Source organism: Microtus pennsylvanicus, chromosome 9 (assembly GCF_037038515.1).
Source record: "Microtus pennsylvanicus isolate mMicPen1 chromosome 9, mMicPen1.hap1, whole genome shotgun sequence".
In the NCBI taxonomy this organism is placed as follows: Eukaryota; Metazoa; Chordata; class Mammalia; order Rodentia; family Cricetidae; genus Microtus; species Microtus pennsylvanicus.
The window spans coordinates 12,301,544-12,317,744 of record NC_134587.1 but is presented as its reverse complement, the minus strand read 5'-3'; the positions used below and the strand labels follow the sequence as shown (position 1 = coordinate 12,317,744).

The window sequence follows — 16,201 nt, the reverse complement described above, 5'->3', positions numbered from 1 at the left end:
AAGCTGCTAATGGTCTGTTGAAAATATCCAATTAAATTACTTTTTCCTGCTGGTGATAAAGGGTTTTTTTTTTCCTTGTATAATCTTGTTGGTTCTTTATTTTAATTTCTTTCTTTTTATAACAATTACAGGGGGAAGATAATCCCAGCTGATTTAGAGGCAAAAATTCTTGAAGCCAAGCAGAAGGTATGTGTGATTTGGCTCATCTGAAACTTCACTGAGTACTTTCTCAAAAAATGACTGATCTCTGACCTACACAGTCAAAATTTTTGATAATAGGATAATTCCATTTCTAAGGTTCCTGTCTAGATATTCACTGGTTTCCAACTTATTTCCAGTTTTTAGCCTCAAAGCTGAGTCTACAAGACATAGATAGATAGATAGATAGATAGATAGATAGATAGATAGATAGATAGATGATAGATAGATAGATAGATGATAGATAGATAGATAGATAGATGATAGATAGATAGATAGATAGATAGATAGATAGATAGATGATAGATAGATAGATAGATAGATGATAGATAGATAGATAGATAGATGATAGATAGATAGATAGATAGATAGATAGATAGATAGATAGATGATAGATAGATAGATAGATGATAGATAGATAGATAGATAGATAGATAGATAGATAGATAGATAGAGTGTGAGAGAGAGAGATGGATAGCGTCTACTGACCAAGAGCTGAGCTCCTGTGCATCTCCTCCACCTGTCCTAGCACTTTTCATTCGTTTCTTTGCTTTCCTCTTTTCCCTGTTGGCATCTTACCGCGAGCCAGAGTGCAGACCTGCCACTGTTGCTATGTGGGAGCATGTTCATGTTCATGTGTCAGAAGTTTTGTGCGCATGTGTGTGGAAGCCGGAGGACATACGTCTTCAGATGTCTTTCTTAGGCACACATTTATCGGAGACAAGGTCTCTCCCCGGCCTGAAACTCACAAGGTGGGCTAGGTGGGTGGAGCAGCGAGCCTCAGGAGCCACCTGCCTCCACTTAACCAATGCTCCCATTGCAAGCATGCACCAACATGCTGGCTTTTTCAGTGGGGACTCCGAGGCTTGAACTCAGGTCCTCATGCTCTGGAGGCAGGCTCTTTACCAACTGAGCTAATTCTCCAGTCCTTGTATCCACCTCTTTTTAAAAACGCCAATGTTTGAGTTTAATTGTCTTGTCAAACCACTTAGAACAGAGTGGCTCCCGCAGAGAGTAGTATCCAGAGAATGTTCAGAAGTGAAATGCTTAAATAAAAGCCTGCCCATCACTCCAAATACTTACTAACCTTTTCTTTGTTTTGTTTTTTTTTTTTTTTTGGTCATATAATTTTTTTACTGTGATCTATTTTCTATATTTTGCTTGTTTAATTCAGGTCCATCTTGTTAGAATTCTTTATCTACTTGCTCTCTGTTTTGTTCCCAGCATCAAAAGGCCTGGCACATAAAAGTCACACAAAAGAAGCAAAACAAAATCACCCCGTTGAATGAACGGATGAACAAGAACACTTCTAGCTGTGGTCTCTGATCCACACCAGTTTGGCTCACAGTTCAAAATGAATATTGTTGTCTTCCACTTCCCTTAGAAATGAGCAGACAAGGGAGGTTAAAAAAAAGCCCATATAAGAGGACTGGGAAGATGACTTCACAGTTAGGAAGGCATACCAATTCCATACCATTCCATACCATACCAATTCCATACCATACCGTACCATACCAATTCCATACCATACCATTCCTCCTCTGAATCAGAGTTTCCTTCCCAGCATCCACACTAGGGTTACAGCCACCTGTAACTCCAGCTCTAGGAATCTCTGAAATCCTTTTCCATGCTCAGGTCAGTGGTGTGCGCGTGTGCACTCGCGCGCACACACACACACACACACACAAATAAAAACATTTTTGAAGAAAACCACTCATCGACTATCTCTTTCGCCTCGCAGGGATACGTTCCCCTCTATGTCAACGCAACTGCCGGCACAACTGTTTATGGAGCTTTCGACCCAATACAGGAGATCGCGGACATATGTGAGAAATACAACCTGTGGCTCCATGTGGACGTAAGTGCCCTCGTTCACACGCAGCCCGGTCCTGGCAAGGGGCAGCAATAACAGTGTTTTCTGCTTTGCCTCCAGCTGCCCTGAACACCCTCCCCGTCTCTCTCTACACACTCCAGCTCCTGCTCTTCCCCACTCCTCAGCCCGCCATTCACAACCAGTACCTGCCGCAGACCCTGGCCACCCTCTGGGATTCATCCCCTGTCCTGACTGCCAGTAGTTGTCTGGTGTGGCTCCTTCTCCAGTCTACTGTAGTGAGCCGTGCTTTCCCTGGTTGCTTTATTTGGGTGAATGGGTGCACAGTAAAATATAGCTGATTTCAGAGAGAGAAAAATAAGAAGACATAACATACAGGAAGCGGCCATGAGTGTGAACACTCCATTGCCTGCCTACATCCCCCCTCTGCAACACTTCTAAGAGGGCCTGTCTGCTGCATTCAGGAAAATCAGGAAGCACGCAGAAGACATGAGCAGCTCGGAGAGTTAGTCCCAGAATGTCCCAGCAATAGCAAATGTGCACTCCTACATATGTGATCAGAGCCTTTGGTTTTCTTCTTTCTTTCTTTCTTTCTTTCTTTCTTTCTTTCTTTCTTTCTTTCTTTCTTTCTTCCTCCTTCCTTCCTTCCTTTCTTCCTTCCTTCCTTCCTTCCTTTCTCCCTGTCCATTCTCTTACTGGATGTAATTTCTTGGAAATACACAATAGGACAATCTGTCCTACTGTTGAACAAATGACTACCAAAGGCTGGGCTGTGTCCCATGCGATGCCAGGCTATCCAGGCACCATGGTACCCACAAGAGTGTCTTGCTATGACTGGAGCTCTGTGGGGTTCTCCAAACCCAGAAGACGTTGGTGCTTTCTGAGTTTCTCGGGATTAGTTTAGAAGAAGCAGGTAGCTGCGCCTGCCTTTTAAACAGTTTGCAATGCCCACATGGCAGTACTGGGCTGAGAGAATCCCTGGCTGCCCACAGCACTTTGAGCCCTTGGCCTTGGTCCACAGCCACCACAAGCTCCACCCACTTTTCCTAGCTCGCTAAGACATTCTCTGGAGGAAGTTTATATAAAGAAATGGGAAGTGATGAAGAGCCTGGTGTCTGTGCAGCTTGAACTCAGTGTGGACTTACTCCATAGGTTATCCTTTGTGTAATTTGCCTGGCCTGGAACTTGCTGTATAGACAAGGATCTCAGACTCAGATCTGCCTGTTTCCGCTTCCTTAGAGCCATGCCCAGCTTGGTTTTCGATTCTTCAGCATCACGGCTTCCTCTTGTCTCTTTTTTGTCCTTGCAGGCTGCCTGGGGTGGTGGGCTGCTCATGTCCCGGAAGCACCGCCACAAACTCAGCGGCATAGAAAGGTACAGTGGGGCTTGGTAGCCTTTCCTCATCTCTTGCATCAGATACCCTAGACACCTTGGTCCAGCCCGTCCTCCTCCAACCTTGATGTCAACGTTAATTCCCCAAGCCTTGATGTTTTTCAGCGGTGAAACTCAATCTGATGGGGCAAACTTTAGCTTGCCTAGTGTTTTTTGAGTGTGTGCTGCATGGTTTATTTCCTAGCTCACCAATGGCAGGTGCCTACGGAGAAAAAAGTAACGGTGGAGGGACCCTAACCCCTTCAGCTCTTCTTCCTCAGTGAGGTAGCTGGTGACTGACACACCTAGCTTCCCAACTTACCGCAGTAGCTGTGGCAAAAGCGATATGGGAAGCAAAAGTGTAGAAAAGACTATCCCAGGCAGTGGGCATGGTCAATCCCAGGGCCCCGAGACATAATCTTGACAATCTTGAGGTCAGTGGGCATGGTGTGAACTGGGAGAGTGGAAGAACAGGCCAGTAGGAAAGCTGGGCCGGGCAAGCTCATCAGAGCACTCTCTTAGCAACAGCTCCGGCTTCATAGCCGCTACTGTGCCTGCTCCCTTCTGTCTCTGTTGCACCGCCATTGTCAACATGAGACTGCCTTGAGAAAGATGAAATATAGGACCCTATAATTTGGAGGAAAATACACTAAGTGTAGGTGAGCCAGCCCAGCTGCACTTTAGACTTCTCAGAGGGTTTTCATTGTCCGTCCTTAGATTCGGGAACAGGTGAAAGGATTGATGCTAGACTTGTTCTTTGTTTACATTGAAGCACGCATGTCTTCTGAAGGGAGCCAACTCCCCTTTATGTCCTGTTTCCTTCCACTTGGAGCAATGGGGAATCATTTACTTCCCACCTTTGGGACCTTCAGAAAATTATTTTTAAAGACATTTTATGAGATCTAAGTATAATGTTTAATGACTTGATATGTGTCAGTGACGACGAAATTTTTTAAGTTCGTGCCTTCTAAATGTGGCTTGACAGGGATTCTTCTCCATGATATCAGCGCTTGGTTAACCTTCCTCGGGATTCCTTCCTGGTCTCTTTCATGTGGTTGAAGGGAAAAGTTCTTCAACCTCTGCCCCTTCTTGAAACTCAGTACACATACACACTGACACACATACACAGGCACACACAGACACATGCGCACACGCACACACACACACACACACACCACGAAGGACCTAAGGAAGAGGCTAGAAACCCACAGCAATAGCTTAGTATTGTGAGAGCATTGATGGTATAATTCCAAGGCAATTGATATATCAAAGGAAACACCCTTCTTGGGTATTAAAAGGCAGAGTCCAACTGCCGCCCAAGCCATCAGAAACGGTTCTGTAGCCTACTGAAGCAAATTTCTCAAGTTTGAATCATTCTACATTACACTCCACTTGTTTCTGTAATGTCCTAGCGAGTGTGCTCCTTAGTCATCTAATTGCATCTGACAGAGTGATGCAGTTGCTAGGAGACCATGCTTGTTAAGTGAGCATTGCAGCCCAGACTGGCAAAAAAAATTTTTTTTTTCGTTTCTCACTTAATCACCGCTGCTAGCTAGTCCAAGTGTCTGGCAGTGCAGCTGATCATTGCACTTAGGTGTGCCTTCCATCAGCAGGTAGGGCCTCATCACCAGCCCTTCTTTAAACAAAAACAGTAAAGGCAGAAAGATGTCCACGGCTGTTGGCTACAAGGAGGCCGACTAGTATATGGGCTGTAAAAAGAATCCTGGGCTTGACTTAGACCAACACCTCCCAGCGGTGTGACTTTTGGTAATATGGTTAAGCCATCTGTACATCAGCTTCTCCACCTAAACTAGAAGTAATAGGAATGTCTACATCATAGTATTTCTGTGAGAATTACATATGCCTGGCCCTGTGATATGAGATATCATCTTACACCTGTCAGAATGGCTAAAGTCAAAAACACCAAGGATAGCCTTTGCTGGAGAGGCTGTGGAGGAAGGGGTACCCTCATCCATTGCTGGTGGGAATGCAATCTTGTGCAACCACTGTGGAAATCAGTGTTTCGGTTTCTCAGGAAATTCGGGATCAACCTATCCCTGGACCCAGCAATACCACTCTTGGGAATATACCCAAGAGATGCCCTATCATATGACAAAAGCATTTGTTCAACTATGTTCGTAGCAGTATTATTTGTAATACCCAGAACCTGGAAACAACCTAGATGCCCTTCAATGGAAGAATGGATGAAGAAAGGATGGAATATATACACATTAGAGTACTATGCTGCGGTAAAAAAGCATTGCATATTTTATGAACGTGTTTTATCTTTTATTCCATTCTGATGAGATAGATGTGAACTCTTGAAGCACAGATGAGTTGTGTCACACAAGCTAGGACATGTCAGGACTAGGATCCCGATTTGCACAGTACACCTGCAAAGCCTGAGTCCTTAGCCACTTTCCAGTCAATATGCCTAGAGTTCTGAGAACAGTCGGACACATAAGTAAGTGGCAGCAGCTGTTGTCAGTCACAGGTCTATGGAATTCAGCGGTGCAACACCTTGAGAGACTGCTTGCAGCTTACATTTCTGCTTGAGGGTCAATTTAGGAGACTGGGCAAGGAAAGCTCCTGGGACCTCAGTGGGGCTGGGTGGGGTTTTTCTCAAGACAACAGGCTTTTCTCTTGCTGCATTCTTCTCAGAGATTCTTATGTGTCTTCCAGGGCCAATTCAGTCACCTGGAACCCTCACAAGATGATGGGCGTGTTGCTACAGTGCTCCGCCATTTTGGTCAAGGAAAAGGTTTGTACTCCCTGCAGAGATGCGTCTGTAGCAGGCACATCCCAGTGCTTGAGAGAGAAATGTTTGGTAATCCCATTGTGAGGCTGCAGACTCTCCTTGCCCGCCCTCCCAGCAATCTATATTCTCCTTTGGATTCTTGCTGTTGGCTGACCTTTGACTTTGTTCAGTCTTGGTACCCTGTTGGTGACAGACCCTTCAGTGAAATTCTTTTGAGTATTTCTTCATGTCTGTACAGACCCGAGAGTGATTGCTAAGTCACCCAATCAATGAGAACAAACTGTGCTCACTGAAACATACTTTGATTTCTTAGTGAATATTTGTAGTCTCATTAGCTTAAAAAAATTAGATGGAGCAGTAAACAAAATACTGACTTAGGGCAACAGGGACTGTTAGCCAGAACGCTTCTGGAAGGTCAACCAGATGCCTCAGTCAGTAAAGGTACATGCTAACAAGCACAAGGCTCTGAGTTCGATCCCTGAGATCTACATGGTAGAGGGAGAGAACCAACTCCCTCAAGTGTTTTCTGATCTCCACATATATGCCATGGTGTACACATGTCTGCACACACACCCATACACATGTGTGTGCACACGCAAAATAAATAAACGTGATTTTTTAAGAAAGCTTCTGTAAATGATTTGGAGACAGATTTCCTTCCTCCCCCACACCCAGAGTACTGATGCTTCATAAACCCTGCTGCAGGAGAGGTGCCCACTCCAGCCGGTCTCTTGTGGGAGTCAGAACCCACACAGGCTCCCTTCTCTACTTACCTGAACTTCCTAAGAAATCGTCAATAAATTGGAAGAGTTGGGGGGGGTAGCATTTGGGGGGATGGAAGCTCTTCATACTCCAAGCCCTGCCCAAAGAAGGACAAAGCAATTCCTCCTTGAAAATGGCAAACCTCAGAGCACCCACTCACATTTCCAGATGTCCCTTGGAGGAACAGTGGATCCCTTGTAGGCATCCAACACAAGAGAACATTTTCTAACTGGAGCGACAGATAGGCAGGGGGATTCTCCAAGAGTGACTTTAAAGGACTTCGGAATCTATGCAAGGCCTCAGAAGAAAGGAGGTGTGGTCCCCAAATCCATCCTTGCAGCCGAATCTCTGGCCGGTGAATGCAGTGGCTCGTGTTTTGATTTCCATGACAGGGTATACTCCAAGGATGCAACCAGATGTGTGCAGGCTACCTCTTCCAGCCGGACAAGCAGTATGATGTCTCCTATGATACCGGGGACAAGGCGATTCAGTGCGGCCGCCACGTGGACATCTTCAAGTTTTGGCTGATGTGGAAAGCCAAGGTATGAAGGGGGAAATGCGGGAAGCAGAGAGATGTGGCTAGCACAGGTCGGGTGAGGGGCAGTGGTGTATCACAGCTAATCCACTGCACATGTGACTGTATCTAGATACCCGAGTTACCTATGTTTTCTTTGTGAGTGGAGTAATCGTAGCAACAGTGACTTACGTCAGCCCTCCCTCCTTCAGCTCATTCTCCCTTGAATTCATATGGAAGTTTCTTATTCTTACAATCCTCTTCTTACTAAAAAGTTTGCCAAGATAATGACTTCCCCAATAATTCTCTTTAGATTAAAAAAATATTTTTTTTCTATTTTGGGGATGTGTGTTTATGAGCGTAAGTGTGCACGTGCCGTGGTGTGCAGGTGGGGGTTAGAGGGAAACTTGCAGAAGCTGGCTCCCTCTCTCATGGATTCCCAGACCAGACTCAGACAGCAAGGCCTGGGCAGCAAGCGCCGTTTCCCACTGAGCCATCTTGCCTCTCCTCCACAGTAATTCTTAAGAATTCTAAAATTATTCAGTGAGGATGTAGGAAAAGATATAAAACTACCATGTTAGTCTGAAAATAATTCAGAATTCCTTTATGAAGGACCTCATCAAGAAATATATATATATATATTTCAAATATATGTGTCCATATATATACAGATATTGAAGTTTAAGTTTCTACTTAAAAAATGGCTATCACATTGCTTACATTTTATTCTCTACTCTGCGTGGTGTGTGCATTGGGTGTGGTGCCTGTGTGGGTGGGTGTGGTGCCTTGTGTGTGTGGTGTTCTAGACGGGTACGTGTGTATGATGCTGTGTGTACGTGGTATTGTATTCGTGGAACTCTGTGAGTGCGGGGCTGCTGGGATTAGAACTTGACACTTGATTCTGGGGACTCGTGCCGCTGCACTGAAGTACACTGCGCGTGCAGCCGTCACCCTCTTGGCTTGCATTTCTGTATCTGTGATAAAGCTACAAGAAGGGAGAGAGATCACCACACGACTGTTTCTAAAGTGTTGCTATGCAGCCAGCTTAAGGTCAGTTTGGATTTTACAGCCTTGCTCCACATCTGTTGTTTCTGTTTGTTAGTTTTAATAATTTCCACAGTACAGATCTGGGCTACCTTTCCCTCCAAACAATAAGGCTTTCCAGCAATATCTAGTCAGATATTTATCTCTTCTATAGGAAAAACTGTGGGGTGATTAGTGTTCTTCCTTGTTCAGCCATCTTGCCTTAATGTCGAGTCTGGATTTGATTTCTCCTACGAAGTAATTGCAGGCATTTTGAGCATGTCCCTTCACCGCCGTAAGAGAAAGAGCCCTATCATTTTGAGCATGTCCCTTCACCGCCGTAAGAGAAGGAGCCCTAGCATTTTGAGCATGTCCCTTCACCGCCGTAAGAGAAGGAGCCCTATCATTTTGAGCATGTCCCTTCACCGCCGTAAGAGAAGGAGCCCTATCACTTTGCACTGCTATAATGACCACATGGTCTGTCTCCATAATTGCAGCTTCATTTTGGCTAACAGTGACCTCTTGAGCTGTCCCTAGGAGGTTCAGCCCCGGGGTGTGGAGGGAAGATCCCCGGGGTGTGGAGGGAAGATCCCCGGGGTGTGGAGGGAAGATCCCCGGGGTGTGGAGGGAAGATCCCCGGGGTGTGGAGGGAAGATCCCCGGGGTGTGGAGGGAAGATCCCCGGGGTGTGGAGGGAAGATCCCCGGGGTGTGGAGGGAAGATCCCCGGGGTGGAATTCCTCTGCGAGGAAGAGCCCCCCCCCCTTAGAGAGCTTCCTGCCTTGCCAGCTCTGGATTCTGCCCAGGCTCACCAGCCTTCTCCAGGCCAGCCTCATGCATCTGGTCTCACCAGCACCAGCCCACACAGCAGCCTGCATGCTGCTCTGCCAGTCAGCCATGCTGGCTTTTGAAACTCAAGCTCAGCCAGTTTATCAGTAGTTAGAGCTAGTGCAGTCTTGGGGCAGGCGCTGAGAGCCATGGCTTCCAAACCTGTCCGCTGGCCTGTTGCTGGAAGGGAACAGTCACTGTTTAAGGAAAGGTGGATTGCCTGTGTGGACTGGGGACTGGTTTGGCCAGAATATGGGGCTGGGGAAGATGCATTCTATGAGAGTGTCTTTCAAAGTGTCTGTGATGAAGAACCAGTCGGTGGTTCCTTTGACCTATCATGGACCTATAAGAAACTGTTAGAAAAATTAAAACACAAACCCAGAGTCATTGCTTGTGACCGCTATCAACAGTTATATGTAATTGTTTTTGTTTTTAAAGTTTCTTAGTGGAACCAGGGGGTGACTCAGCAGGCAGAAGTGTTTACCACCATGTGCTTGAGCCCCAGGAGGATCATGCAAAAAGAAAACCTGACTAGCTGTCTTCCAACCTTCACACACAGACACATACCAAGACATTCCTGTGTGCAAGTACGCACACACACAAACACACACACACACACACATACAGGGTGGGTGGGGGAAACAGACAGAATAAATAAATGTTTTTTGAAAAAGTTCTTAATTTCAGCTTCTCTACTCATTTCATCCCAGACATACTGCGGTTTGTGCTCTGGCCTCAGTCCGGATACGCCACTGTGAGTGGTACTATGCTTAAACAGCTAGCTTGTGACTAACTTGGAGGGAGCTAAAACCCCACTGAGAACAACTTCTAAGAGGACCAAACAAAAGTCTTAGGAAAAAAAAAGCATTTTCTTGCATGCAGGGCTTTGAAGAAGCTGTGCACTTTGATTAGATAGATGGTTCTTCCTACCAGAACCTTTGATTAGATGGTCCTTCTTAACCAGCGCCTTTGATTAGATGGTCCTTCCTATCCATCGCCGAGACTACACTTCTTTATATGGCCCATAGCCAAGGACCGCATAGCCTACCCAAATGACCCTCATAGGGAAATGCAACTTGATATCAACACAGTTTTCTTTTTTGAAACAGGGTACTGTGGGATTTGAAAATCAGATCAACAAATGCCTGGAGTTGGCTGAATACCTCTATGCCAAGATTAAAAACAGAGAAGAATTTGAGATGGTTTTTGATGGTGAGGTAGGTTGTCGTCATGGACCACATGTGTGCTCCCAGACAACCCGGGCGGGGGGGGAGTTCCAGAAGCTCAGATGATAGACGTCTGTCATCTCACCCAAAACAGAACTTAAACTTCTCCCATGCGTGGCCCCTTTTACCCAAGATGTCTTTACTCAATCCAGGTATATGGATACTAAAAAATAGACAAAGCAAAGATGAATAGTAAAGGTAATTTTTGAAAGCAATTCTCTGGTAGACAGTCTTGCTATTTATTAAAAACTAAAGTAAATTTTCATACTAATGAGATGGGTGTAATTACTTATTTGACACAAAGAATTAAATTTTGGTTGAATATATGATATTGCAAGATGTAGAGGATCCTTAGCATTTTTTAGAGCTGAATGAGATTTTGATTTTATAATCTTCAATGCAGAGAATTCTGCTTTACCTTCATATATAGCACGTATAGAACAAAATGGCAGAAAGTGTCAATAGGAAAATATTAAAAGTCTTTGCTTTCTGCAATTGGGCCATTTTCTATGGGCACAGAACACTTTTTTATATACGGTGAAAACTCAGCTGTTCGTAGCTTGCAGCAGAGTGGAGTCTGAGGGGAGCTGTTCCAGGCACCCCACCCATTGACATTGTGGGGCGCTGTACGGCATGTGCAGTACCGGTGTGACTGTTGGGTGCTCAAAACCGAGTCTGTAGCGAGGCGACACGGTGCAGCACGGGCAAGCGCTGCCAGCAAGCCCCAAATTCGTTACATGTTTAATTTAGAGGTAAGTTTTGGTCATTCTATAGTCAGAAGTCTTTTTCCATTCCCCCACACCCAGTCATTCAGCCCCATCTGAAGCGACAGTGCACAGTTAAAGGTGCTGAGCCCCAAAGCACAAAGCTCTCAGCCAGTCCTTCACACCTAGAGTGCTTCCTGTGGTCCTAACCCTTCCTTGTTCTCAGGTCTGTCTTGAGTTGGACTCTATCCATAAGTATCTCCCGAGCCTAAGAAGCTTAGAGGTCAGGCATATCCTCATCGTCCGAGATTGGCTCTAAATGAGGGTTTGCTGTGCCTGGATTCACTGAGAAGAGAACCAGCTAAGCTGCCTCTGCCCAGGTTCACACACTCCCCTGGTTATACACAGTAAAATACCTATTAGCCCAATGTTTCCTGGGTGCCAGCCGTGCGCCGGACACAGGGTTATATATTAGCCAGAATAAATACTGTGTCTGCCTTGGTCAAGTTCACAGTTGAATAAAGAGGTATGGGATCACTGCCAGTCCCGGTAAAAGAAAGCCCGTTCATAACCGGCTGTAACCTAGCACCACCACAGCGAGCAGGTGTCTATATACCCTTCTCAAGACATCATCCGAGACTCACCAAAGTCCGCCAGAGTCCCAAGCACACACAGTCAGCATGCTCCTGCTGATCGGCGTGGTGCGATGTTACTCTTTCTAGTAGAGGATGGAATTGAGTCCCGAGGTCCTGGGTTCGGTTCCCAGCGACCACATGGAGGCGCAGTCATCTGGCGAGATCTGGTGCCCTCTTCTGGCCTGCAGAGTAACATGCAGACAGAACACTATGCATAAACACTGTATGTATAATAGATAAATAAGTCTATTAAAAAAAACATTGCACTCGGAAGGCAGAGGCAGGCGGATCTCGGTGAGTTCGAGGCCAGCCTGGTCTACAAGAGCTAGTTCCAGGACAAGCTCCAAAGCTACAGAGAAACCCAGTTTTGAAAAACTTAAAAAAAAAAAAAAGATTGAAATGAGAACTGTGATGTCTCCAGCCTCCAGCCACCCAGAAGCAGGCGCAGTCCTGGTGGACATTAAAGGAGAAAACTGCAAGCCTCTCTCACCAACCAACACACACTGCATCAATAAAGTAGCCTGAGCAGCTTCCCTCTGCACCAACATCAAAGGAACGCCCTTTTCTGAATCGCTCAAATGCCATTGTTTTTGTCATTTCACAGTACAAAGGCAGTAGGTTGGGGATCTAGAAAGTTGAGAGGGGGGCTGGGGAGTCAACACTCTTGACAGGTGAGACTGGATAAGCTCTGCTTCCTGCCTGCTGTATTTATGCTCCCAGTTGCTTTGCAGATGCCATTCAGACCACTTTCTTTTGGACCATGGGGAAAGGAGAGAAAAACAAAACAAAACAAAACAAAATAAAACCCTTTCTCCAGAACTGCTTCTGGCTTTTGGTCAAGTTGTAATCATCTTATTTTTGTTTGCTTGATTGTCTCTTGAAATTTCCGCAGCCCGAGCACACAAATGTCTGCTTCTGGTACATTCCACAAAGCCTCCGAGGGGTTCCAGATAGCCCTGAGCGACGAGAAAAGCTGCACAGGGTAAGGACAGGCAACTGCCCCGCCCCCTGCTGTTTGTCTCCCTGGTCAGGCCATCCTCCTGTCTCTGTGCTGTTATCAAAGGGGAGGGGTAAACAAACAAAGCCTCATGGTGGCCTTCTGGGTAGTGGGGTGGTACATCTTGATTTATACTTCTGGGGTCTGCATTGCCCCCTTGCCGCAGTTCAGATAAGGTAGGAGCCTCTGAAAGATGGAGGCCCACTTCGGAAGGGTGCTTCATTACAGAGACTCTGTACACAGCAGGTGAACCATAAACATCTTCTTTGGGACATTCCACATTCTGCCGTGTCTGTTGTTTGACTAAGTCCAAGCCTACCCGAGTGCTGGCTCATCTTCTCTGTTGAGTTGTACGTCAAGTTTTATCCATTCAGAATCATTGGCATATATGTGTAACACATTAGGCGTGCAGCCATTGAGCGGATATTTAAGCTCAGTCTGTGTGCCAGGCAGTATCCTGGACTCTAGGCCATACACAGCATAGCTTGTAATGTTGTCTGCCTTTATTTCTTTTTCATTTTATTATCTTTGTTCCAAGATTGACGTTCCAGATTCAACTGCCCGGTGCTTTCTAAGTGAACTCATAGTTGGGTGGATTTAGATATTGGCCATGAAAAATACAGTTCTAAAAGTGCTTCTGTTGTTCTAGCCAAATACCACAAAGTAAACCAAGTTGATCTGTTAAAAATAATAATAATAAAAGAGGGTTGTCACCATCGGTGCTGAGTTTGACTTTCTGTTCTCCATCACAAGGTGGCTCCCAAGATCAAAGCCCTGATGATGGAGTCAGGGACAACCATGGTCGGCTACCAGCCACAGGGAGACAAAGCCAACTTCTTTCGGATGGTCATCTCCAACCCAGCCGCCACTCAGTCTGACATCGACTTCCTCATTGAGGAAATAGAAAGGCTGGGCCAGGACCTGTAAGTCCCCTCTGCTGAACCAGAGTCCCCGGCCATGCTTTTTCCCTCTGGCACCCTTCAGTAGCTCACTCACCCTGGGCCATTCACTGAAGGGAATTATAATCTCTCGGAAAATATCTGTCACAACCTCACGTAAGCTTGTTTGTTAGCGTTAGCGGGAAATTATGTTCTTTAAAAAAAAATAACTGCACAATAGGAATACAATATATATGTACAGTTATATATACCTCTCTCTATGTACATGTATGTATAGTGAGTGTGGCTTAGTCCTAGACCAAGCATGTCTCCCGTCCCCCAGAGAACTAGCCTCACCTCCCCAAGTTATTAAGAGTCTTAACTGCAGGGCAGATGGCGCTCCCACTGCTGCATCCTAGGGACCCAGGGAAAATGCTGCTGGTGGGAGCCTGCCTCCCTGTCAGAGCTGTTCCCACCTGAAGGGGTGATGGATGACAGACAGCACCAGGAGATGACAAGCGCCACACCCTCCCTGTTAGTACCCAGCTAGGGGAAATTGTAGCAGAATCCGTTGCTGTGTTCTTAGAGGTTAGTTTGTGTAGACTGTGTATATTACCGTTGTCGGTCTGTGGGCAGGGGGGGGGGAGGAGCACATATAATGATTGAATTGTATGTCAGCGAAATATTTGCTTATTTATATTCAGATATATACCATGTTAAAGAGGCATCTTGTATTTTCTTCCCATTTGTAATGTATTTTATTTATATATTAATGAAGTAAGTTCTGAATACTGTTTATGGTATTTTCGTGCATTTGTGAGCCAAAGAGAAAAAAAAGAAAATTAGTGAGACTTGCATTTATATTAGAGTGCCCTTATAATGATTTCAGCATATGTGTACTGTCTGGAGAAGAATTCTGATACTGTACATAGAGTCATATATATATATGGAAATCCTGCTTCAGTAGCCTCTGCTTTTCTCTTTCCCCATCTGGCTGTATGTCAGGTGTTCTCAGAGCTTTTCTAGTCACTGTTGAATAATAATAACTAGATCTCCTGTAATTTTGTAGTAGTACATGACCAATCTCTGTGACTCGCTTAGCTGAAACCTAAGGCAATGTTTCTGAAGGTCTCTGACACACTGACCAGTCCCACAGGTGTTTTTGAAGAAATGAAACCCACACTGTGCGTTTTAGAGTATGCAAGAAATAAATAAAGAAATAAATAATAAAGAAATAAATATTCTCCATGAATAAAAGGACTTGAACCATTGCTTTTTCTTCCAACCTGTGTTTCATACATAAGAAGGGCCCAGGAACCTTTACTTGGGATCATCCACGGCCCGTTCATTTCCCGTTAGCTGGCTTTGGGAGATGCTCCTGGTTAAGCTGAGCCTTAACCAACTGTTGCAGGTTCCTATGCCCTTCATCGAGAAAGTCACTAGATCTGTCGATAAATTGTCTTTGCTCCTGGTGCCCGGAGAAGGAAGAGCAAGCCCTGTCTCTCACCCTGCTATCTGTGTCTTAGAGTTGCATGCTTCATCAGTAAATGAATATTTCCATCCTCTACCTCAGGGAGGGTTACGGGCCCCAAGGTCACGGTGGTGAGTGTGGTGGAAAATATCCCTTCTAGTCTGGACCTTAGATTTTCCGACATCTTTGTCTGTCAATCACAGAACCACAGCTGCTTGCGATCTCTGCTTGTGCAGTGGCTCCAGCTTACTTCCTTAAGAGACACAGCTAGCTGCTGGATCATAAGGAAAAAGGGCTCGTTTCCTGCACTATTCTGTTAAGCTATAAACAGCACCTTATTCGTGAGGATACAAGGCTTTGTCTTTGGCACTTGTGGGAAATAGGCGACCCTTGCACATAGCACTGAGATTGATTTAACAAACTGGGCCATAGGGGGAGATCAGAAAAGCATTTGATTCTTTTTCTCTGCTACTCTTTCTCGTCCTTCCCGTGGGTTTCCTCCCTTCCTGTTCTTCTTTGAATTCAGGCCAGTCCCATAGCTTTTCTGGACTTAGCGGTGCAAGAAGAGCCTTGTTTTGGCAATCGCAGTCCAGTTCCACGAAATAAGAGTGCCTTCATGGGGCTGGAGAGATGGCCCAGCAGTTAGGAGCACTGACTGCTCTTCCAGAGGAACCGGGTTCAATTCCCAGCACCCACAAGATCTGACATCCTCACACAGACATACATGCAGGCAAAACACCAATGCACATAAAAGAAAAAGAAAAAGGTCTGTGTGCTACCGCACCCAAAGATGTTATTTATTTAAAAAAAAAAAAGTGCCTTCAAAGTTTTAACCAGGATAGTTAGAGAGTTCCTCTCTGCATCCGCATTCTGCTGTTGTTTCAGGCTGCAAGCTCCTGCAGAAATTTGATGGGGGCTGCTGGTGTGTTCTCTTTAAAACCCCTCCAGCTCATTTTCCTAGCAACTGTATTTTCTCAATGGGCTAGGCCTGTAGGAAGAAAGAGCTA

The 16,201-nt window shown here is 45.5% G+C and overlaps 1 protein-coding gene across 1 annotated transcript in view; it reads left to right on the top strand.

Annotated features, from left to right (window-relative positions):
- Gad1 (glutamate decarboxylase 1) overlaps positions 1-14,994 on the top strand; it is a 41,075-nt gene extending 26,081 nt beyond the window's left edge. The window contains exons 10-17 of the mRNA XM_075984934.1: positions 132-186; positions 1,940-2,056; positions 3,339-3,403; positions 6,083-6,161; positions 7,313-7,462; positions 10,393-10,500; positions 12,741-12,830; positions 13,599-14,994. Coding sequence (XP_075841049.1) covers positions 132-186; positions 1,940-2,056; positions 3,339-3,403; positions 6,083-6,161; positions 7,313-7,462; positions 10,393-10,500; positions 12,741-12,830; positions 13,599-13,772 — 838 coding nt within the window. The 3' untranslated portion in view covers positions 13,773-14,994. The remainder of the gene's footprint in view (positions 1-131; positions 187-1,939; positions 2,057-3,338; positions 3,404-6,082; positions 6,162-7,312; positions 7,463-10,392; positions 10,501-12,740; positions 12,831-13,598) is intronic.
- Positions 14,995-16,201: the final 1,207 nt, after the last annotated feature.